The sequence below is a fragment of the Pongo abelii genome, chromosome 20 (assembly GCF_028885655.2).
Source record: "Pongo abelii isolate AG06213 chromosome 20, NHGRI_mPonAbe1-v2.0_pri, whole genome shotgun sequence".
Taxonomy (NCBI): domain Eukaryota; kingdom Metazoa; phylum Chordata; class Mammalia; order Primates; family Hominidae; genus Pongo; species Pongo abelii.
In genome coordinates this window covers 60679000-60703562 of record NC_072005.2, presented here as the reverse complement: position 1 = coordinate 60703562, position 24563 = coordinate 60679000, and the positions used below count along the sequence as shown (strand labels likewise).

General features: G+C 49.8%; 1 protein-coding gene across 1 annotated transcript; it reads left to right on the top strand.

The window, feature by feature from the left end:
• LOC100432416 (leukocyte immunoglobulin-like receptor subfamily B member 1) lies at positions 1-24476 on the top strand. Its single transcript, XM_063719797.1, is given in 21 exon segments — positions 1-360; positions 523-558; positions 727-1011; positions 1155-1457; positions 1683-1979; positions 2233-2535; positions 12028-12142; positions 17641-17801; positions 17963-17998; positions 18189-18473; positions 18617-18919; positions 19156-19452; positions 19708-20010; positions 20330-20380; positions 20669-20719; positions 21340-21462; positions 21840-21915; positions 21995-22032; positions 22293-22345; positions 23230-23388; positions 23390-24476. Coding segments are annotated over 21 exon segments (3669 nt in total). The 5' UTR covers positions 1-191; the 3' UTR covers positions 23615-24476.
• Positions 24477-24563: the final 87 nt, after the last annotated feature.

Here is a 24563-nt window from a genome sequence, read left to right as displayed (position 1 = left end):
TACATCCTGGCTCTCAGTGAGACGAGGAGAAACCAGACACACAGTGGCTGGGGGTCAGGAAAGACCCCATTACAGTCTGAAATGTCTGCAGAGGGCCCAGTGCCTGCCCCAAACTCAGCCCTAAAAGAATGAGAGCCAGGCTCCTGGGAGGGCAGTTCCGCTTCCTGTGTGGCTGCAGATGACCACACCCCATGACAAGAAGGACCCAGTCTCCGAGTGTCCATACAGGGTGGGAAGGAGGGGAGGCTATTTCTCTCTGTCTGTCTCTGTCCTGCCAGCACCGAGGGCTCATCCATCCGCAGAGCAGGGCAGTGGGAGGAGACGCCATGACCCCCATCCTCATGGTCCTGATCTGTCTCGGTGAGATTTGAAGAGGGAGGGGAGCTTCTAACCTAGGAGGGACCTCACCCCACAGCCAAACTCTAGTCCCTAAGGAGACCCCGGGGGCTCACAAAGATCCCAGGGAGGGGAGGACCTGCTCAGGCTTCAGGGGCAAATCTCTCACAAGGAACTCTCTTCCAGGGCTGAGTCTGGGCCCCAGGACCCACGTGCAGGCAGGTAAGTCTGTCCCCAGCTGTCCCAGGTCCCTCCTCCTCACTGGGGACAAGGGGTCACCCCCGTGCAGCAGCTGAGCTGATGATGGGGGTGTCTGGAGGGTCCTGGACTGAGAGCTGAGATCTCTTGGGTGGGAAATGACTTAGAATCTGACCTCTGATTTCCTTTCAGGGCCCCTCCCCAAGTCCACCCTCTGGGCTGAGCCAGACTCTGTGATCACCCAGGGGAGTCCCGTGACCCTCAGGTGTCAGGGGAGCCTTGAAGCCCAGGAGTACCGTCTATATAGGGAGAAAAAATCAGCATCCTGGATTACACGGATACGACTAGAGCTTGTGAAGAAGGGCCAGTTCCCCATCCCATCCATCTCCTGGGAACACACAGGGCGGTATCGCTGTCAGTATTACAGCCGCACTCGGTGGTCAGAGCCCAGTGACCCCCTGGAGCTGGTGATGACAGGTGAGAGGACACTCAGGAGTCCCAGCCCCAGGCTCTGCCCTCAGGAAGGAGGCTCTCAGGGGTGTCTCCCTCTCACAGCCCAGCCCTGGGGATGATGTGGGAGGTGTGAGCCCCATTTAACACGGTGCCTCCTTCTCTTCTAGGAGCCTACAGCAAACCCACCCTCTCAGCTCTGCCCAGCCCTGTGGTGACCTCAGGAGGGAATGTGATCCTCCAGTGTGACTCACAGGTGCCATTTGACGGCTTCATTCTGTGTAAGGAAGGAGAAGATGAACACCCACAATGCCTGAACTCCCAGCCCCATGCCCGTGGGTCGTCCCGCGCCATCTTCTCCATGGGCCCCGTAAGCCCAAGTCGCAGGTGGTTGTACAGGTGCTATGGTTATGACTTGCGCACTCCCTATGTGTGGTCTTCACCCAGTGATCTCCTGGAGCTCCTGGTTCCAGGTGAGAAATTCACAGCATTGCCTGGAGTTCCCTGAGTCTCCAGGCAGGTTGGGAGGAGCCGCGTCTCAGGGCAGCTCCAGGGGGGATGATGTTGAGGCGAGAGGGCTCAGGGCTCCTGGGGCCAGAGACACAGGAAGATCAGCAGTGATGAGGCCCCGGGGGAGAGGAGGATTTGTGGGAAAGCCTGAGGGTCGGCTCCTGGAAACCATGACCACCTTTTCCCAGGTGTTTCTAAGAAGCCATCACTCTCAGTGCAGCCGGGCCCTGTTGTGGCTCCTGGGGAGAGCCTGACACTCCAGAGTGGCTCTGATGTCGGCTACGACAGATTCGTTCTGTATAAGGTGGGAGAACGTGACTTCCTCCAGCGCCCTGGCCGGCAGCCCCAGGCTGGGCTCTCTCAGGCCAACTTCACCCTGAGCCCTGTGAGCCGCTCCCACGGGGGCCAGTACAGATGCTAGGGTGCACACAACGTCTCCTCCGAGTGGTCGGCCCCCAGTGACCCCCTGGACATCCTGATCTCAGGTGAGGAGCCCAGCGGGTTCAGTCAGGGACCCAGGCTCTGCACAGGCCCTGCCGGGGGAGCCCAGATGGTGATGGCCGGGATGAGGGGTGGGGGTCCCAAGGGAGGGAGAGACAGACAGAGACAGGGGTGGGTGGGGAGGGGAGACTCAGACAAAGCAGAGGCAGAGAGACTGAGAATCCCAGAGAGAGGCCTGGGGAGGTCTCAGCTCATAACAAGGTGGGGCAGCCCCTCACCCATCCTTCTTCTCTCCAGGACAGACCCCTGGCAGACCCTTCCTCTCCGGGCAGCCGGGCCCCACGGTGGCCTCAGGAGAGAACATGACCCTGCTGTGTTAGTCATGGGGGCAGTTTGACACTTTCCTTCTGATCAAGGAGGGGGCAGCCCATCCCCCGCTGCGTCTGAGATCAGAGCACCAAGCTCAGCAGAACCAGGCTGAATTCCCCTTGGGTCCTGTGACCTCAGCCCACGCGGGGACCTACAGGTGCTATGGCTCACTCAGCTCCAAACCCTACCTGCTGTCTCAACCCAGTGACCCCCTGCGTCTCATGGTCTCAGGTGAGGGCCCTGACCTTGTCCTCTCTGAGCTCAAAGGATCAGCTCAGGCCCTGCCCCCAGCAGAGCTCTGGGACAATAATGAATGAGGGGAGTGAAGGGGGAGGGTCCACAGGGGAGGGTCCAGCCCATGGGAGGGTGGAAATAGGCGGGGACCTCCCACCCCTGGCTCCCACCCTTGAAGTCTCAGTAGAGTAAAGAGCAGGGAGGGCTGGGTGGAGATGGGGGTGAACCTCAGAGGAGATGAAATTAGACTTAGGGTGGAAGACGGAGACCCCACCTGCTCCCCTCCTGATGTCTCCACCTCAGAATCAGAGCCTTTGGGGGTCCCAACCCCTAAGTCCTGACCCCAAGGGTGACAAAAACAGCCACTCCCAGCTCAAGAGAAGTTTCTAGACTCGTCTCAATGCTACCTCCAATATTCAGGGTCTGACTCCAGGGCAGCAGAGGGGAGAGTGGACAGTAAGGGTGTGGTCTGTGTGGCTTCCTGGGGCTCCAGGGATAGGGCAGGTGTTCCCTCCATGGTGGACAGAGGGGAGGGACGTGTCTGAGGTTCAGCATTGATGAGTGGAGCAACGGGGTCTTTCCCCCTCCCCGAGCAGGATTCCCAGGAGCTGTCACCTCTCATGGGGGAGCCAGGGTCAGGGGACATCACAGGCAGGTGCTTGGTCTAGGAGTCAGGTGGGAGGAGCCCGGGGAGGTGGGGCTGGGTCTGTGATGGCTCAGCCTCTCCTTGGGAGGTGGAACTTCTGAAAAAGACCGTTCCCCTTGCACCCTGGACTCCCCATCTGAATAAGGGGGAGCTGCCTGGATGTGACCGCCCCAAAGCCCCTTCATTTCTGACCTTCTGGGGCGTCTGGGATGTGGCTCATCCTAGACCTGCTCCCATCTACAGCCCTCTCTGGCCCTCTCCTAATTCTCCCAATAACTGAGACTTGTTAAGAGTTAAAAAACCAATGGAGATGGGGGCAGGTGCACTCAGTTTTACTCATTCCTCCCGGAATCTCAGCTTAGTAAGACAAACCACAATATTTTGGAAAAAACAAAAGTTTACAAAACCCCGCTGGTTGAGAGTCTCCCCTCTCTTGTGTACAAGAGAAAATTTCTCCCATTTTCTTCCAAAATCAACACCTGGCACAGCTCTGTAGGACCCCCAGCCGCTGACCTTGTCCTGCAGGATGTGTGATGAGTAGAGGAAGGAGAACAGGCTGGGTAGGGAGGATTTGGGGTCCAGGCCTGACTTGGATACCGGGAAGATGCTGGGACTGATGGAGGAGGAAGAGAGGCAGGCAAGTTGGAGAGAGGACAGATGGACAGTCTATTGGCAGCTCTCATTTCTCGTTTCCAAGAGCCCCTGAGTATGAGCCCCTCACCCACACTTGCGGGGTCCCTGGGCCATCTCAAGACAAGAGAGGAGGTTGCTCGGGCCTTGGTGGGATCTGACTGTGATGAGGCTGGAGTCCACCCCAGATGTGCTCCTTGAGAGAGAAGCACCCCAGCTGTGGGTGCCACTCACACGGCCCCTCCTGTGCTCACCTGGAGGCCTCTGTGCTCAGGGCACCCCTGAGAATACGGAGGGGCCCTGCACCTGCTCCCTGGACGAGTCAGGCAATTATTCACAGCACGTCTTTGTGTTTAACTCATTTCTACTCTGCATTTTCTGTATGCACTTGTCCATTGTTACTTTTTTTCTAAAACTTTTAAAACAATATTTGAATATAGGAATTTATAATTTTTATTTGTTTGTATGCATTTATTATTTAAAAAGCCTTAATTATACTCCCCTTTAATTGAGTCTTGATTTAATTTATACATTCAATGTAGAAACAAATTTCTCGTTAATATCAAGTCTTCCTCTTTTACACATTAAAAGTGAAGATTTTCTTAATGAATTTAAGACACATTTTGAAATTTTACTCCTAAGAATATTGTATGCTCATTTTAACTTAAAGAATTATTCAACATCTTTAACAATTGATAAGTGAGGTATTTGATTTCTTTATATATATATTTTATTATTATAGTTTAAGTTCTAGGGTACATGTGCACAACGTGCAGGTTTGTTACGTAGGTATACAGGTGCCATGTTGGTTTGCTGCACCCATCAACTCGTCATTTACATTAAGTATTTCTCCTAATGCTATCCTTCTCCCAGCCCCCCACCCCCAGACCGGCCCCGGTGTGTGGTGCTCCCTGCCCTGTGTCCATGTGTTCTCATTGTTCAGCTCCCATTATGAGTGAGAACATGCGGTGTTTGGTTTTCTGTTCCTGTGACAGTTTGCTTAGAATGATGGTTTGCAGGTTCATCCATGTCCCTGGAAAGGACATGCACTCATCCCTTTTTATGGCTGCATAGTATTCCATGGTGTATATGTGCCACATTTTCTTAATCCAGTCCACTGATGGACATTTGGGTTGGTTCTAAGTCTTTGCTATTGTGAATAGTGCCACAATAAACATATGTGTGCATGTGTCTTTATCGTAGAATGATTTATAACCCTTTGGGTATATGCCCAGTAATGGGATTGCTGGGTCAAATGGTATTTCTTGTTGTAGATTCTTGGGGAATTGCCACACTGTCTTCCACAATGGTTGAACTAATTTACACTCCCACCAACAGTGTAAAAGCTTTCCTGTTTCTCCACATCCTCTCCAACATCGGTAGTTTCCTGACTTTTTAATGATCGCCATTCCAACTGGCGTGAGATGGTTGGTATCTCACTGCTGTTTTGATTTGCATTTCTCTGATGACCAGTGATGATGAGCATTTTTGCATATGTCTGTTGCCTGCATAAATGTCTTCTCTTGAGAAGTGTCTGTTCATATCCTTTGCCCACTTTTTGATGGTTTTTTTTTTTTTTTTTTTGTAAACGTGTTTAAGTTCTTTGTAGATTCTGGATATTAGCCCTTTGTCAGACGGGTAGATTGCAAAAATTTTCTCCCATTCTGTAGGCTGCCTGTTCACTCTGGTGATAGTTTCTTTTGCCGTGCAGAAGCTCTTTAGTTTAATTAGATCCCATTTGTCTATTTTGGCTTTTGTTGCCATTGCTTTTGGTGTTTTAGTCATGAAGTCTTTACCCATGCCTATGTCCTGAATGGTATTGCCTAGGTTTTCTTCTAGGGTTTTTATGGTGTTAGGTCTTACATTTAAGTCTTTAATCCATCTTGACTTAATTATTGTATAGGGTGTAAGGAAGGGATGCAGTTTCAGCTTTCTACATGTGGCTAGCCAGTTTTTCTAGCACCATTTATTAAATAGGGAATTCTTTCCCCATTTCTTGTTTTTGTCAAGTTTGTCAAAGTTCTGATGGTTGTAGATGTGTGGTTTTATTTTTGAGGGCTCTGTTTTGTTCCATTGGTCTATGCACCTGTTTTGGTACCAGTACCATGCTCCTTTGGTTACTGTAGCCTTGAAGGGTAGTTTGAAGTCAGGTAGCGTGATGCCTTCAGCTTTGTTCTTTTTGCTTAGGATTGTTTTGGCTATATGGGCTCTTTTTTGGATCCACATGAAATTTAAAGTAGTTTTTTCCAATTATGTGAAGAAAGTCAGTGGTAGCTTGATGGGGATAGCATTGAATCTATAAATTCCTTTGGGCAGTGTGGCCATTTTCACAATATTGATTTTTCCTATCCATGAGCATGGAATGTTCTTCCATTTGTTTGTGTTCTCTTTTAATTCCTTGAGCAGTGGTTTGTAGTTCTCCTTGAAGAGGTCCTTCACATCCCTTGTAAGTTGGATTCGTAGGTATTTTATTCTCTTTGTAGTAACTGCGAATGGGAGTTCACTCATGACTTGGCTCTCTGTTTATCTATTATTGGTGTATAGGAATGCTTGTAATTTTTGCACATTGATTTTGTATCCTGAGACTTTACTGAAGTTGCTTAGCAGCTTAAGGAGATTTTGGGCTGAGTCGATGGGGTTTTCTAAATATACAATCATGTCATCTGCAAACAGAGATAATTTGACTTCCTCTTTTCCTAATTGAATACACTTTATTTCTTTCTCTTGCCTGATTGCCCTAGCCAGAACTTCCAACACTGTGTTGAATAGGAGTGGTGAGAGAGGAAATTCTTGTCTTGTGCCAGCTTTCAAAGGGAGTGCTTCCAGTTTTTGCCCATTCAGTATGATTTTGGCTGTGGGTTTGCTATAAATAGCTCTTATTATTTTGAGATATGTTCCATCAGTACCGAGTTTATTGAGAGTTTTTAGCATGAAGCGCTGTTGAATTTTGTTGAAGGCCCTTTCTGCAACTACTGAGATAATCATGTGGTTTTTGTCATTGGTCCTGTTTATGTGATGGATTACCTTTAGTGGCTTGCGTATGTTGAACCAGCCTTGCATCCCAGGGATGAAGCTGACTTCATCGTGGTGGATAAGCTTTTTGATGTGCTGCTGGATTTGGTTTGCCAGTATTTTATTGAGGATTGATTTGCCAGTATTTTATTGAGGATTTTCACATCAATGTTCATCAGGGATATTGACCTAAAATTCTCTTTTTTGTTGTTGTGTCTCTACGAGTCTTTGGTATCAGCATGATGCTAGCCTCATAAAATGAGTTAGGGAGGATTCCCTCTTTTTCTATTGATTGGAATAGTTTCAGAGGGAGTGGTACCAGCTCCTTGTTGTACCTCTGGTAGAATTTGGCTGCGAATCCTTCTTGTCCTGTACTTTTTTTGGTTGGTAGGCTATTAAGTATTGCCTTAATTTCAGAACTGTTATTGGTTTATTCAGAGATTCAACTTCTTTCTGGTTTAGTCTTGGGTGGGTGTATGTGTCCAGGAATTTATCCATTTCTTCTAGATTTTCTAGTTTATTTGCGTAGAGGTGTTTACAGTATTCTCTGATGGTAGTTTGTATTTCTGTGGAATTGGTGGTGATATCCCCTTTATCATTTTTTATTGTATCTATTTGATTCTTCTCTCTTTTCTTGTTTATTAGTCTTGCTAGCGGTCTATCAATTTTGTTGATCTTTTCAAAAAACCAGCTCCAGGATTCATTGATCTTTTTGAAGGGTTTTTTTTTGTGTCTCTATCTCCTTCAGTTCTGCTGTGATCTTAGTTATTTCTTGCCTTCTGCTAGATTTTGAATTTGTTTGCTCTTGCTTCTCTAGTTCTTTTAATTGTGATGTTAGGGTGTCGATTTTAGATCTTTCCTGCTTTCTCTTTTGGGCATTTAGTGCTATAAATTTCCCTCTACAGACTACTTGAAATGTGTCCCAGAGATTCTGGTACATTGTGTCTTTGTTCTCATTGGTTCCAAAGAACATCTTTATTTCTGCCTTCATTTCATTATTTACCCTGTAGTCATTCAGGAACAGGTTGGTCAGTTTCCATGTAGTTGTGTGGTTTTGAGTGAGTTTATTAATCCTGAGTTGTAATTTGATTGCACTGTGGTGTGAGAGACAGTTTGTTGTGATTTCTGTTCTTTTACATTTGCTGTTTTCCTGCCAATTATGTGGTCAATTTTGGAATAAGTGTGAAGTGGCGCTGAGAAGAATGTGTATTCTGTTGATTTGGGGTGTTGAAGTCTGTAGATGTCTGTTAGGTGTGCTTGGTTCAGAGCTGAGTTCAAGTCCTGGATATCCTTGTTAACCTAATGCGTCGTTGATCTGTCTAATATTGACAGAGGGGTGTTAAAGTCTCCCATTATTATTGTGTGGGAGTCTAAGTCTTTTTGTAGGTCTCTAAGGACTTGGTTTTTGAATCTGGGTGCTCCTGTATTGGGTGTATATATATTTAGGATAGTTAGCTCTTCTTGTTGAATTGATCCCTTTACCATTATATAGTGGCCTTCTTTGTCTCTTTTGATCTTTGTTGGTTTAAAGTCTGTTTTATCAGAGACTAGGATTGCAACTCCTGCTTTTTGTTTTTTTGCTTTCCATTTGCTTGGTAGATCTTCCTCCATCCCTTTATTTTGAGCCTACATGTGTCTCTGCACATGAGATGGGTCTCCTGAATACAGCACACTGATGGGTCTTGATTCTTTAACCAATTTGCCAGTCTGTGTCTTTCCATTGGGGCATTTAACCCATTTACATTTAAGGTTAACATTGTTATGTTTGAATTTGATCTTGTCATTATGATGTTAGCTGGTTATTTTGTCCATCAATTGATGCAGTTTCTTCATAGCATCAATGGTCTTTACCATTTGGCATGTTTTTGCAGTGGCTGGTACTGATTGTTCCTTTCCATGTTTAATACTTCCTTCAGGAGCTCTTTTAAGGCAGGCCTGGTAGTGACAAAATCTCTCAGCATTTGCTTGGCTGTAAAGGATTTTATTTCTCCTTCACTGATGAAGCTTAGTTTGGCTGGATATGAGAGTCTGGGTTGAAAATTATTTTCTTTAAGAATGTTGAATATTGGCCCCCACTCTCTCCTGGCTCGTGGAGTTTCTGCCAAGAGATCTGCTGTTAGTTTGATGGGCTTTCCTTTTTGGGTAACCTGACCTTTCTCTCTGGCTGCCCTTAACATTTTTTCCTTCATTTCAACCTTGGTGAATCTGATAATTATGTGTCTTTGGGTTGCTCTTCTCGAGGAGTATCTTTGTGGTGTTCTCTGTATTTCCTGAATTTGGATGTTGGCCTGCCTTGGTAGGTTAGGAAAGTTCTCCTGGATAATACTCTGAAGAGTGTTTTCTAACTTGGTTCCATTCTCCTTGTCACTTTCCAGTACACTAATCAAACATAAGTTTGGTCTTTTCACATAGTCCCATATTTCTTGGAAGCTTTGTTCATTTCTTTTCACTCTCTTTTCTCTAATCTTGTCTTCTTACTTTATTTCATTAATTTGATCTTCAGTCACTGATATCCTTTCTTCCACTTGATCGAATAGGCTACTGAAGCTTGTTCATGCATCACGAAGTTCTTGTGCCATGGTTTTCAGCTCCATCAGGTCATTTAAGGTCTTCTCTACACTGTTTATTGTAGTTAGCTATTCGTCTAACCTTTTTTCAAGGTTTTTAGCTTCCTTGCAGTGGGTTAGAACATGCTCCTTTAGCTCGAAGTAGTTTGTTATTACCAACCTTCTGAAGCCTACTTCTGTCAAGTCATCAAACTCATGCTTCATCCAGTCTCATTCCCTTGCTGGTGAGGAGCTGTGATTTTATGGAGGAGAAGAGGCCCTCTGTTTTTGGAATTTTCAGCTTTTCTCCTCTGGTTTCTCCCCATCTTTGTGGTTTTATCTACCTTTGGTCTTTGATGTTGGTGACCTAGAGATGGGGTTTTGGTGTGGATGTTCTTTTTGTTGATGTTGATGCTATTCCTTTCTGTTTGTTAGTTTTCCTTCTAAGAGTCAGACCCCTCAGCAGCAGGTCTGTTGACATTTGCTGGAGGTCCAGTCCAGCCAGACCTTATTTGCCTGGGTATCACCAGCAGAGGCTGCAGAACAGCAAATATTGCTGTCTGATCCTTCCTCTTGAAGCTTCATCCCAGAGGGGCACCTGCCTTTTTGAGGTGTCTGTCGGCCTCTACTGGGAGGTGTTTCCCAGTCAGGCTACATGGGGGTCAGGGACCCGCTTGAGGATGCAGTCTGTCCATTGTTGCAGCTCGAATGCCGTGCTGAGAGAATCACTGCTCTCTTCAGGGCTGTCAGACAGGGACGTTTAAGTCTTCAGAAGCTGTCTGCTGACTTTTGTTCCACTATGCCCTGCCCCCAGAAGTGGAATCTATAGAGGCAGTAGGCCTTGCTGAGCTGTGGTGGGCTCCACCCAGTTCGTGCTTCCAGGCCTCTTTGTTTACACTGTGAGCTACTCAAGCCTCAGCAATGGTGGACACCCCTCCATCCGTCCAGCTGCAGCATCGCTGGTCAATCTCAGACTGCTGCACTAGCAGTGAGCAAGGCTCTGTGGATGTGAGACCTGCCGAGCCAGGCACGGGAGGGTATCTCCTGGTCTGCCAGTTGCTAAGACTGTGGGAATAGTGCAGTATTTGGTCAGGAGTGTACTGTTTCTCCAGATACAGTCTGTCATGGTTTCCCCTGGCTAGGAAAGGGAAATCCTCCAGCCCCTTGTGCTTCCCAGATGAGGCGATGCCCCATCCTGCTTCAGCTCGCCCTCTGCGGGCTGCAGCCACAGTCCAACCAGTCCCAATGAGATAAATCAGGTACCTCAGTTGGAAATGCAGAAATCACCCGTCATCTGTGTCGATCTCACTGGGAGCTGCAGACCAGAGCCATTCCTATTCCACCATCTTGGAAGTGATGCCTATATTTTTTTTTAAAGAAGAGATAGGTATCCATGAGAAAGTGACTGGTTTCATTATGTTCTTTTTATTTATTATTCACCCACTAGAGAATGGCTCTTTTCTAATTACTTTTCAATGATCTCCTTTAATTTCTCGTAAAATTTATAGAAACCATAATACACGGAAATTTTATTTCTTTATTTCTAAATTACATGCCAATATGTCTCAGATATTAACATGTATATAACTACATAATAAATACATATCTGAAGTTTTACATATATACACAGGTTCTATACGTTACACATGATGTGAGTGGAGGTATATCTAAATACATTTTTATATGTATTCATCCATATGCTTCATATATTTGACATGACAGATCTTTACAGGTATGTTATTGGTCTTCTCATCTAGATTCACACTTGCTAGAGCAGAAGTATTCATTTATGAACCTCAGATAGCACCAGCATTTAGCATATGCATATCTCTGTGTGTGTGTGGGTGTGTGTGCACCTGTATTGCATTCTAGGGGTTACTGCCTATATGAGGAATTAGTTACCTAAGGATTAAACGGAAGATGAAACCCCAGGTGAAGTGGTTGAGGGCATGAAGGGGAGGCAGGCCCAGACTTTCACCCCTTTGTGTTCCTGACATTCAAGAGCCCCTGAGGTCCAACCCCTCCTCCATGGAGCCTGGGTCCTCAGCTGATGGATCCGTGAAACTCTCATCTCTGGGGAGCATTGGCTTCTGTGGTCCTGCACCTGCTCCTTGCAGCCTGTTAGGGCTCAGAGAGCACACAAGGTCCCAGGCTGTACAGACAGCACATAAGGTCACAGTTATTTCTGTACTGGGGACCACTTTCCTTATACATGCTGAGCTCCTGGGATGCAGGAAAACTCTCCCAAATGACTCAGGAGCCGAGTTTGGATTTGTAGAACACAGAAAGTCTGAAATAATTCAATGAGGAGACTGGAGGGAACCCTGCTACAGCAGAGGAAGGGTTTATTGAGGAACTCCATAAAACTCATGTCAAGAGACACAGGGGAAAAGAAGAATGCAGAGCCCAGGAGTGAGGCTGGGCTCGGTGCTCTTCTCCACTGTTTTGATTCTCAGAAGTAGCTGAGACCCTCAGCCCATCACAAAACAAGACAGACTCCATTACTAGTGAGTGAGGAGATGCTCTCAGTTATGGGGCTGGCACAGAGGGTCAGGTCCTGTGAAGGGGAGGTGGGTGCCCTGGGTGGACATTCAGGGGTCCTGGGTGATTCTGATCTGCCCTGACCTCTGTGGCCTCTTTGTCCACCATCCCCAGCCTCACACCCCCGGGATCACACAGTGGAGAATCTCATCCGCATTGGCGTGGCTGGCTTGGTCCTGGTGGTCCTCGGGATCCTGAGCCAGAGAAGCCTCCAAGATGCAGCCGGGAGGTGAACAGCAGAGAAGACAATGCACCCTTCAGCATGGTGGAGCCCCAGGGACAGATCTGATGATCCCAGGAGGCTCTGGAAGACAATCTAGGACCTACATTATCTGGACTGTCTGCTGGTCATTTCTAGCAATAGGAATCAATATTTGAGTGCAGGGAAACTGGGGTGATTCCTAGAAGATCATTAAACTGTGGTACATTTTTTAATCTATGAATGTTGACTTTCCTTGACTGGATCCCCTTTTTTCCCATCCCCAGACATGAGGCTCCATCCCACATGGCAGTGTTGGGTCCACACCTCCGCACACCTGTGTGCTCTGGTCCATGGCATGTGACACAGTCTTCCTCATTCCTCATTGTCACACTCCTTGATGTCCCTTACTGAGTCCCCATCTCTTCAGTTCAGAGATCCAAACCTGAACCACCAACTAAATCAATGACAGGAGATCAGATTCCAACCAGGTAAAGATAAATCCACCCTGCTGCTCTGACAGCCTCTCTGCACCCTATGAGCCCTTCCCTCTTTCTCAGATGCTATCTGTGTAATTTCTTCTGAAATATCACCACTTGGAATCATCACACTGGCATTTCAAGTGACACCACAGCCATGCTGTTTCTGAAAAAGACATCTTTAAAATGCCGTAATTAGTGGTATCTTGCAGTTTCTGTGGCATAATTTTTTTTTCATGGCCCAAATCAAGGTGCCAATGAGTTCTCACTGAATGCAGGGTTGGGAAGCAAGGGACAGAGCTGTCTTCACTAATGAGCACCAGGGACCTGTGGCACATCCCACTGAGAGCTCACGCATATACCTACAGTCCTTTCTATTTCAGAGGCAATGATCACTTCTACTTTAGTGCTATGGCACAGGTCAAATGAAATTCTGACACTGTTATCCTCGCATATCCACAAAAGACAAACATATTAATATCTGATGTGAGAGATAACACTGCTCACCTAAAAATCTAAGTACAACATAAGAAAAATGTTAACAGAACTATGCAGGTTCGATGGAATAATTCTTTTTTTTTGGACAGAGTTTTGCTATTGTCACCCAGGCTGGAGTGCAATGGCGGGATCTCAGCTCACTGCTACCTCTGCGTCCCCAGTTCAAGCGATTCTCCTGCTTCTGCCTCCCAAGTAACTGGACTACAGGTGTGCACCACCATGCCCGGCTAACTTTTCTATTTTTACTAGAGATGGGGTTTCAGCCTGTTAGTCAGGCTGGTCTTGAACTCCTGACCTCAGGTGATCTGCCCCCTTGGCCTCCCAAAGTGCTGGGATTACAGGTGTAAGCCACCACGCCTGGCCGATGGAAGAATTCTTAAATGACTCGTCCTAATTTCTGCTGGTCTAGGCACTCCTTGGCTTGGGGCAGCATCGTGCCAATTTCTGCCTCCATCTTCTCAATGCTTAAGTCTACCTGGGTCCCTCTGTCTTCACACCAATTCTTCTCTGTGTGTCTCTTCTCTTCTTCAGATTATGATACCAGTCAGATCAGATTAGGACTCATCCTAATTTGTTATGATCCCCTGATCATAACTTAAATGCATTTGCAAAGACTCTATTTCCAACTATGTTCACATTTATAGCTAATGGGTCTCAGAATTTTAACATGTATACTAGGGGAACAAGTCAATTTATTTTTTAAAAAATGCATATAGAAATACATTTAATGAAATACAAAAATTAGGTGGGCGTGGTGACGCATGCCTGTAATCCCAGCTACTCGGGAGGCTGAGGCAGGAGAATTGCTTGAACCTGGGAGGCGGAGGTTGCAGTGAGCTGATATCGTGCCATTGCACTCCAGCCTGGGCAACAAAGTGAGACTTAGTCTCAAAAAAAAAAAGAAATACATCTAACCAAAGAGATGCAATATGTGTACATTGACAATTTAGAAATACTGCTCAAAGAAATAACAAAAGACCTAAATGAGGAAAAACTCATCCCAGCATCATAAATCAAAAGGCTTTAGGTTAGTTCTGTCCCTCCAGAGAACCTTGACTAACACATTCATCCCTTTTTTGTGTTAGGGGGCCTCTCACTCACTCACCCCCTCCTCTTGTTAGGAGGCTCTCCTGGCTCTGGGCTTTTATCCTCTGTGCTTTCCATGTCCCCATGGTTCTCTGGTGAGCCCCAGGGTGCTCTCTGAGAAGATCCACTGGTGTTTCGGTATTTACTCACCATTTTGATTCCTCTTAAGGAGAGAGGCACACGCCAGCTGTTCCCATTCACCCAACTTGAGCCTGAACCCCTGGTCATTTTTTCCACCACTTTTTACTCTTGGGAAATCCAGTCCCAATGTGCTTGTCATTCATTTGAGAATAATTTCCATTTTCTCCAGTAGTTTTAAAATTACTTTTTATTTGTTCTAGATATCTTTCATTCTACCATTGTCAAGATATTAATTTTATTTATAAATTTGTGCACGTTAAGCTCATGTTCTTTGTTCATTTCTGTAAAAATGTCAACTGTTTTCTTTGCAAGTTTTACTGACTAATATACTCCTTATTTCTTTCATTCTGAAATTGTGATCCATAGAGAGACATCTGCTTACCCTTCTCATTCTATTTCTTGTGTGCATTAGTTATGTTTTCTATTTTTTCATTTCTAAAGTTGCTCTGATTACTTCTGAAAATTTTAATAAACATTCTACACCAATATAATATTTATCATTTCAGGTGTGTCTTGTTCTGGATGAAATTATTTCTAAATGTGTTAATATAATTTACTATTTTTCACCTCAAAATATCTTTCTAATTCATTTCTAGAATTGCCTGTTTTTTCTCTAATAGACTGTTTGATTTTTATTCCTCTTGGGTGACTTTTCTCTTACCCAATTGATCTTCCATTCAGGGTTTCTCCCAGGACCCACTCAGGAATAAAAACTGATAAGTGGCATTGCTGTGGCCACTCGTGCCCTGCAGTGTCCACGCTCCCAAGCTTAGAATCAGCTCCGTGTTGTGCCCAGTACAGCAGGGCCCATGTGAGCCTCACACACATGTGTGAGAGATGCCCGGTCCAGCAATGATAAAGCGAGTCTGTGTCATGCCCACCCGGGAAGGTGGCTCAGTGCTGAGTGTGGCCCGGGTCACTGAGTGGCGCTATCCAGGGTCTGTCCACAAACACAGAAGAGGGGGAGCCAGTCTCTCTAGGGTCCAACAGTCTCCTCCACTTCTTTCTTTGTTCTGAGAGAGAGACAAAGTGCCATGACTGCTCTGTGGGCTGGACAAACGCATGTTTCCACCTGCAGGCTGGAACCTAAGCTGAGGTCTTGAGCATTCCCAGGTACTGACAAAGCACTTTAGGTTTTTTCTAGAAAACACTGAAAAATTAACCATTTTGCTAAAGATATGGAAACAAGACTTGCCCTGAACCAAATTCCTGAAACTCTCAGGTTAAACTTTGTAACCCAATCCCTTCACGGCAGACACCCAATAGGAAATTCACATGTGCAAGGATGAGATGACTTTGGTCAAATTCAGACCACACAGGGCCAGGAAGGCCTGAAGGAGAGGAGACCCATGCTTCCACATCTCAGATAAGAACTGTTTCTCAGTTTAAAAACTTTTTTAAAACCCCACAAGAAACTCTTCCATGTCGTTCACCCATCTCCTGCTTTGACAAGGTTTATTACTAGATATTCTTTAGGACGTCAGGAATTCCGATAAGATGCTCTCGAGAGAACACTTGCCCAGCAACGGCATCTCCTCCAATGGACTGACAGCAACACTGGCTTTGAACCCCTGGAACCAGGGAACTCTGTTTCTAAGCAGCTCTATCAGCTGCTTTGGTACATCAGGTTTTGGTACATGTAGGGAATAGTGAAACGAATTCCCTGTGTATCCCAAGAAAGAACTCTACTGAGACATCATATTCTCTAGGGGTTTATTTTTGGTTTTATTTTAGATTAAAGCCTTGGGTAGAACACCCAGTGTCTCCTTGTCCATCTGAAGAACATGCTGCTATGTGGAAGCACATCCTTGAGATCCACAAACAGACACTGGGCAAGGAGACAAGGGTGCCCAACTGTACGGAAGTGCCCCTGATAAATGCTCTATGAACACCGCGGTGTTTAGTGCTTCTTTCTTTGGAATCCTAGCAGCTATGGACGGTTTGGTGCACTCCCTTGAGGGAATTCCCCTGAGCTGCTTGGGGTCCACTCCATCTTCAGGTGTGGCTAGAAGACGAAGCCTCCCACCTTGGTCTGGAGCCCTGAGCCCCTCACTGTTATTGCAGATCCCGAGGTTCCTCTCCTGGCTCCACTCAGTGGTGGAAACTTCCACCCTAATGACCCCTTGATGGTCCCAGGACCCTGTGGCATCTCACCTCTGGCCTCTGTTCTTTCTTGTGGATCCGTCTACACTCGGGGTTTCTACATGTCTTTTTCTGCTCATGACCTTGATGCTCTGGGTATTTCAGAAATGCCTCACGTACATTTCTCCATTACGGTCGGATGTGACATCTTGAGTGGACACATCAATCACCTACATAGACCGTGGAGTCCAACACCCAGATCCTCTCACGTCCCAAACACCTCAGGTCTTACCCTGCTCTGGAAATCAAGCACAAATGAGCCCCTCCCAATGTCCCAGGCACTACTGACCCCACAACCACTGTGACGAGTGGGATTTGTGACAACAATCTGCAAAGGAAGAAACTGAGGCTCAGAGATGGGACATTAAAACAAACCAAGGTCACGTAGGGAGTGGATGATAACAAGTCATTGAATAAATATCAACTTCCTCCCTAACTCCTCAAATCAAAGCTCAAACATAAGTAATTGTTCCCAAAATGTTGACCAGAAATTCAGGTGCAGAGGGATGGCCAAGGATGCAAGGGGCACCAAGGAGGCAGAAAAGACTCAGAGGTTTGTTCCCGGGGGGAGGGAGTGGACGCTGTAGCAAAAACACTTAAAAAGGGGAAGTTGAGAGGGGACTATTTGGTTGAAAGAAAACCCACAATCCAGTGTCAAGAAAGAAGTCAACTTCTCTTCCCCTATTTCCCTGCATTTCTCCTCTGTGCTCACTGCCACACACAGCTCAGCCTGGATGGCACAGCCAGATGCGAGATGCTTCTCTGCTGATCCGAGTCTGCCTGCAGCATGGACCTGGGTCTTCCCTGAAGCATCTCCAGGGCTGGAGGGACGACTGCCATGGTAAGGGCCCCACAACGCTGAGCTGACGGATGGGCTGAAGGAGGGAGGGAGACCTTGGGGGAGGCTGTGAGAAGGAAGGAGAAGCCTCCGTTACCCTCATCTGGAAGGGCAGACACAGGAAGCACCAGTTCTATTTGCTGCTACATCCCGGCTCTCAGTGAGACGAGGATATACCAGAAAGACAGTGGCTGGTGATCAGGAAAGACCCCATTACAGTCTGAAATGTCTGCAGAGGGCCCGGTGCCTGCCCCAACCTCAGCCCTAAAGGAATGAGAGCCAGGCTCCTGGGGAGGGCAGTTCCGCTTCCTGTGTGGCTGCAGATGACCACACCCCATGACAAGAAGGACCCAGCCTCCGAGTGTCCACACAGGGTGGGAAGGAGGGGAGGCTATTTCTCTCTGTGTGTCTCTGTCCTGCCAGCACCGAGGGCTCATCCATCCACAGAGCAGGGCAGTGGGAGAAGACGCCATGACCCCCATCCTCATGGTCCTGATCTGTCTCGGTGAGATTTGAAGAGGGAGGGGAGCTTCTAACCTAGGAGGGACCTCACCCCACAGCCAAACTCTCGTCCCTAAGGAGACCCAGGGGCTCACAAAGATCCCAGGGAGGGGAGGACCTGCTCAGGCTTCAGGGGCAAATCTTTCACAAGAAACTCTCTTCCAGGGCTGAGTCTGGGCCCCAGGACCCACGTGCAGGCAGGTAAGTCTGTCCCCAGCTGTCCCAGGTCCCTCCTCCTCACTGGGGACAAGGGGTCACCCCCGTGCAGCAGCTGGGGATGGGGAATAGCACTTCTGAGCTGATGATGGGGGTGTCTGGAGGGTCCTGGACTGAGAGCTGAGATCTCTTGGGTGGGAAATGACTTAGAATCTGACCTCTGATTTCCTTTCAGGGCCCCTCCCCAAGCCCACCCTCTGGGCTGAGCCAGACTCTGTGATCACCCAGGGGAGTCCCGTGACCCTCAGGTGTCAGGGGAGCCTTGAAGCCCAGGAGTACCATCTATATAGGGAGAAAAAATCAGCATCCTGGATTACACGGATACGACTAGAGCTTGTGAAGAAGGGCCAGTTCCCCATCCCATCCATCTCCTGGGAACACACAGGGCGGTATCGCTGTCAGTATTACAGCCGCACTCGGTGGTCAGAGCCCAGTGACCCCCTGGAGCTGGTGATGACAGGTGAGAGGACACTCAGGAGTCCCAGCCCCAGGCTCTGCCCTCAAGAAGGAGGCTCTCAGGGGTGTCTCCCTCTCACAGCCCAGCCCTGGGGATGATGTGGGAGGTGTGAGCCCCATTTAACATGGTGCCTCCTTCTCTTCTAGGAGCCTACAGCAAACCCACCCTCTCAGCTCTGCCCAGCCCTGTGGTGACCTCAGGAGGGAAGGTGATCCTCCAGTGTGAGGCACAGGTGGCATTTGGCGGCTTCACTCTGTGTAAGGAAGGAGAAGAAGAACACCCACAATGCCTGAATTCCCAGCCCCATGCCCATGGGTCGTCCCGCGCCATCTTCTCCATGGGCCCTGTGAGCCCAAGTCGCAGGTGGTTGTACAGGTGCTATGGTTATGACTCGCGCACTCCCTATGTGTGGTCTTTACCCAGTGATCTCCTGGAGCTCCTGGTCCCAGGTGAGAAATTCACAGCATTGCCTGGAGTTCCCTGAGTTTCCCTGAGTCTCCAGGCAGGTGGGGAGCAGCCATGTCTTAGGGCAGCTCCAGGGGGGATGATGTTGGGGCGAGAGGGCTCAGGGCTCCTGGGGCCAGAGACACAGGAAGATCAGCAGTGGTGAGGCCCCGGGGGAGAGGGAGGGTTTGTGGGGAAGCCTGAGGGTCGGCTCCTGGAAACCATGACCACCTTTTCCCAGGTGTTTCTAAGAAGCCATCACTCTCAGTGCAGCCGGTTCTTGTCGTGGCCCCTGGGGAGAAGCTGATCCTCCAGTGTGGCTCTGATGTTGGCTATGACAGATTTGCTCTGTATAAGGAGGGGGAACGTGACTTCCTCCAGCGCCCTGGCTGGCAGCCCCAGGCTGGGATCTCCCAGGCCAACTTCACCCTGGGCCCTGTGAGCCGTTACCACAGAGGCCAGTACAGATGCTCGGGTGCACACAACCTCACCTCCGAGTGGTCGGCCCCCAGTGACCCCCTGGACATCCTGATCGCAGGTGAGGAGCCCAGCGGGTTAAGTCAGGGACCCAGGCTCTGCACAGGCCCTGCTGGGGGAGCCCAGGTGGTGATGGCCAGGATGAGGGGTGGGGGTCCCAAGGGAGGGAGAGACAGACAGAGACAGGGGATGGGCGGGGAGGGGGAGACTCAGAGAAAACAGAGACAGGGAGACTGAGGGTCCCAGAGGGAGGCCTGGGGAGGTCTCAGCTCAGAACAAGGTGGGGCAGCCCCTCCCCCATCCTTCTTCTCTCCAGAACAGATCCATGCCAGACCCTCCCTCTCAGTGCAGCCGGGCCCCACGGTGGCCTCAGGAGAGAACGTGACCCTGCTGTGTCAGTCATGGGGGCAGTTTGACACTTTCCTTCTGACCAAGGAGGGAGCAGCTAATGCCCCGCTGCATCTAAGATCAAAGTACCAATCTCCTAAGTACCAGGCTGAATTCCCCATGGGTCCTGTGACCTCAGCCCATGCAGGGACCTACAGGTGCTACGGCTCACGGAGCTCCAACCCCTACCTGCTGACTCACCCCAGTGACCCCCTGGAGCTCGTGGTCTCAGGTGGGGGCCTTGACCCTGTCCTCTCTGAGCTCAAAGGCTCAGCTCAGGCCCTGCCCCAGGAGAGCTTTGGGCTGGGATGGAGTGAGCGGGGGTCTGAGCAGGGCTCAGCCAGAGGGGGACTCACCCTCAGAGGGAAGGAAGACAACAGGGCCCTCCCAGGCATGCCCACCCTCAGTGGCATCGCCAGCATCATGAAGAGGAGAGGTGGGTGGAGGGAGGGACCTGGGGAGGTCACAGGACCCATGTGGAGACATTTGGTTTGAGGGGGATTCTTCAGGGAAGCCCCAGCTCCTCAGCCTCCTCTCATTCTTTTACCCAGGACCCTCCATGGTTCCCAGCCCTCCACCCACCAGTCCCATCCCCATACCTGGTGAGTCCCTGAGGCCTCTGGGCTCAGAGGGAGCGCAGCCTCCCCCAGGGCAGCTTTGAGTCTCCCGGAGGATCCCATTCCCCTCAAGGACTCAAGCACAGGCTTCCCTCCAGGGAGCCCGGCAGAGCCAGAGGAGGGGCCACAGGCTCCCCGGGGCTCTGAGGCTGGGCTGGTGAGGGGCGGGGGTCGAGGCAGAGAGAGATGTTGGGGCTCAGCCTGGGGGAGGAGCAGCCGGGCTGACGTGGGGAGCAGGGCAGCCCCAGCCCTCACCTCCCCATCCTGACCCAGCAGGCCCTGAGGACCAGCCCCTCAATCCCACGGGGTCAGATCCCCAGAGTGGTGAGTGAGGGGCTCTGAGTGGGAGGTGGGCGGGGTCCAGGGGAGGCAGAGGTGGGTTCTGTCCTAGGTTCAGGCCCCTCTGGAGGTTGTGGCGTGGACAGGCCCCTCGCCTGCCTGACCCTCAGTTTCTCCAAGTGTAAAGGAGAGAAGCCTGCGGGTGGGAAAGTTCCTTTCAGCTCTGACTCCCAGCTGTGACCTCCTGGGAGAGGAGGCCTCCCAGGGAACCTCCCAGACCCGATTCCGCGGGGGCCTGTCCTGTCCCACCTGCAGCAGAGACGGTGACCTGGGGCAGGGGAGGGGAGCAGCGCCGTGGTTCAGGACGGTCAGGCTCTTTCCCTGCAGCTCCGGGTCTCGGCTCTGGTGCAGGGAACAAGGGCTGCAGGTCAGACTCCCGGGTTCCCTTCCCAGCTCTGCCGCTTCCTGGCTGGGGGCCCAGGGCAGGTGATTCCCCTCTCTGAGAGTCAGTTTTTCATCTGTAGAGTGGGTGGGGTGGATGTTTCTGTGCTGCACGACTGTTGCGGGGGTTGGAGGTGGTGAATAGAAGGTCCAGCAGTCACCTGCACACAGTAGGCGCTCATTTCAATGACATCACCCCTATTCCTGACGTCATCGTGCTCAAGGTCTGGGAAGGCACCTGGGGTTTGTGACCGGCGTCTTGGTGGCCGTCGTCCTACTGCTCCTCCTCCTCCTCCTCGTTTTCCTCGTCCTCCGACATCGACGTCAGGGCAAACACTGGACATTGGGTGAGTAGGGAATGGGGGGACCCTGTGGGCCGACCGAAGGTGGGCTCAGGGTACAGCCAAAGAGAATCCAAACCACTGGGCAAATGCAGCTTTGAGAAACTGTTTCAGCATTTCTCACCAGGCGAATCGACAGTCAGTCCCACCTACAAAATGTAAAGTGTCCTCCGGGCTCAGTCCCATCTACAAATGTAAAGTGTCCTCCGGGCTCAGTCCCATCTACAAATGTAAAGTGTCCTTTGGGCTCTGTCCATCTCATGAGGCATTTGGAACATGGAGGCAGGAGTGTTTTCAGGTTTCCTTCCTTACCTTCGAGCTGTGTGTGCGGCGCAGGGGGCTCCAATGTTCCCAGGGCTGAGGCTCTGTCCTTCTTCCCCCAGCCCAGAGAAAGGCTGATTTCCAACATCCCGCAGGGCCTGTGGAGCCAGAGCCCAGAGACAGAGGCCTGCAGAGGAGGTAATTCTGCCCGAAGACCCCAGACTCCCACCCGCCCCTCGCCCATACACTGCCCCTAAAGCTTCCGTTCCTCCCCCAGGTCCAGCCCCGCTGCCGACGCCCAGGAAGAAAACCCCTGTGAGTGAGAGGAAGAGGTGATCAGCCAGGAGGGAGATGGGGGCCCCAAAGTTTCCGTAGCAATGGGGAAAGGGGCGCTGGCTGGAAAGGGTCTGGGGCTCAGGGTGAGATCATCTCACCCCACACTGTGGGACCTCGGGGACATCGCAGCCCCTCCCTGCATCTCAGTGGCCCCATCTGGGAGCTGGGCAGGGGCTGGCGGGGCTGAGAGGTCCCAGGGAACCTTCCCAGGAGACGAACCCCTCGCTCTGCCCCAGCAGATGCTACTGTGAAGGACACACAGCCTGAGGACGGGGTGGAGCTGGACAGTCCGGTGAGACCCTGCCCCTGTCCCGGGCACCAAAGGCCTCCTGGTGCCAGATCTAATCCTGAAGGACTTCTCTGTCCTCCTTCCCCCGGCTCTCAGCATCGTCACAGTGGACCCCTCCTTGTCCAGCACGCTGCCTCCCGCCTGCTGTGACGTCACTCTCTCCTGGTGTCCTGGGACCTCGTGGGCCTCCTCCCGGGTCCCCTTCCTGCTCCTCATCCTCTGTTTGGCCCTCTGGTTGTTAGAGCGCTCCGCAGGCCTCAGGAGGATGAGGAATAAATGAACCACCCCAGTCCCCTGGGCTCCCCTTCATTCATTCATCCAGCGAGTGTTCCCAGGAGCTCACTGAGGATCGGGCTCCCCGTGGGAGCTGCAGACACAGCAGGGAGCAAAGCCGCCCCCGCCTCCTGAGCTCACCTCACGGTGGGAGACAAAATGCAAATAAATGCGCCGTGTCCAGGAGTGCAACGTGCTGTAAGGAACATAAACCAGGGAAAGGGCAGAGAGTGTGGGGCAGTGGGGCCAGTCTGAATGGAAGGGGAGGGCTGTCTGCTCAGCTGTCATCTGAGAAGCCTGGACGGAGGGGGCCACACGATCCTCTAATGGACGAGCCCCTACAGGCAGAGGAAACAGCCGTGCAAAGGCCCCGAGGCAGCAGCGAGCTCTTGCAGGAAGGCCGCGTGAGGCTGCAGCCAAATGGGCAAGGTCAGAGTGAGGAGGAGGGGCCAGAACCACAGGGAGGGAGCGGCCAGACCCTCCACGGCCTTAGGGCGTCCCTGAGATTCCATCAGGAAACGGATGTAATCGGATCACCCTGGGAACAGTGAGGAAAATTGACTCCAGGGGGTCAGGGGGACTCAAGGACACCCCCCACCACTGTCTCTCTCCAGCAGAGCCCACACGATGAAGACCCCCAGGCAGTGACGTATGCCGAGGTGAAACACTCCAGACCTAGGAGAGAAATGGCCTCCCCTCCCTCCTCACTGTCTGAGGAATTCCTGGACACAAAGGACACACAGGCAGAAGAGGACAGGCAGATGGACACTGAGGTGGGTCCTTTCCTCTCCAGGCCCCCAGGCCTCCCCGACCCCCACCACGTTCCTTCCCTCTCACTCTCCCCCACTGCAGGCTGCTGCATCTGAAGCCCCCCAGGATGTGACCTACGCCCAGCTGCACAGCTTGACCCTCAGACGGGAGGCAACTGAGCCTCCTCCATCCCAGGAACGGGAACCTCCAGCTGAGGCCAGCGTCTACGCCACCCTGGCCATCCACTAGCCCAGGGGGGACGCAGACCCTACATTCAGCAGAAGGAGACTCAGGACTGCTGAAGGCACGGGAGCTGCCCCCAGTGGACACCAATGAACCCCAGTCAGCCTGGACCCCTAACACAGACCACCAAGAGATTCTGGGAACTTTGGGACTCACTTGATTCTGCAGTCTAAATAACTAATATCCCTACATTTTTTAATTAAAGCAACAGACTTCTCAATAATCAATGAGTTAACTGAGAAAACTAAAATCAGAAGTAAGAATGTGCTTTAAACTGAATCACAATATAAATATTACACATCACACAATGAAATTGAAAAACTACAAACCACAAATGAAAAAAGTAGAAACGAAAAAAAAAACTAGGAAATGAATGACGTTGGCTTTCGTATAAGGCATTTAGAAAAAGAATAACAAATTATTCCAAATGAAGCTGTAAGAAAGGGAATAATAAGAAGAAGAAAAGTTGCTCGTGAGGAAAAACCAACACTTGAAAATTCAACAAAGCCAATGAAGCTCGTTATTGAAAATATTAGTCACACTCATAAATCCTAACTACATTGAGCAAGAGAAAGAAAGAGCAGGCACGCATTTCCACATGGGAGTGAAGAAGCAGACAGCCCAGCGATCCTACACACATTTTCACAAACTAACCCCAGAACAGGCTGCAAACCGATGCCAATATACTAGAAAATGCAGATTAAATAGATGAAATATTCAAAACTGGAGTTTACATAATGAACGTAAGAGTAATCAGAGAATCTGACTCATTTTAGATGTGTGTATGTGTGTGTATATATATGTGTGTGTGTGTGTGTGTGTGAAAAACATTGACTGTAATAAAAATGTTCCCATGGTACCAACTCCAGTTCAGGAAGCTTCATTGGTGATTTCTTACAAATACTGACACACTAATGAAACACACAAACACACCCAGAGCATCACAAATGTTTCT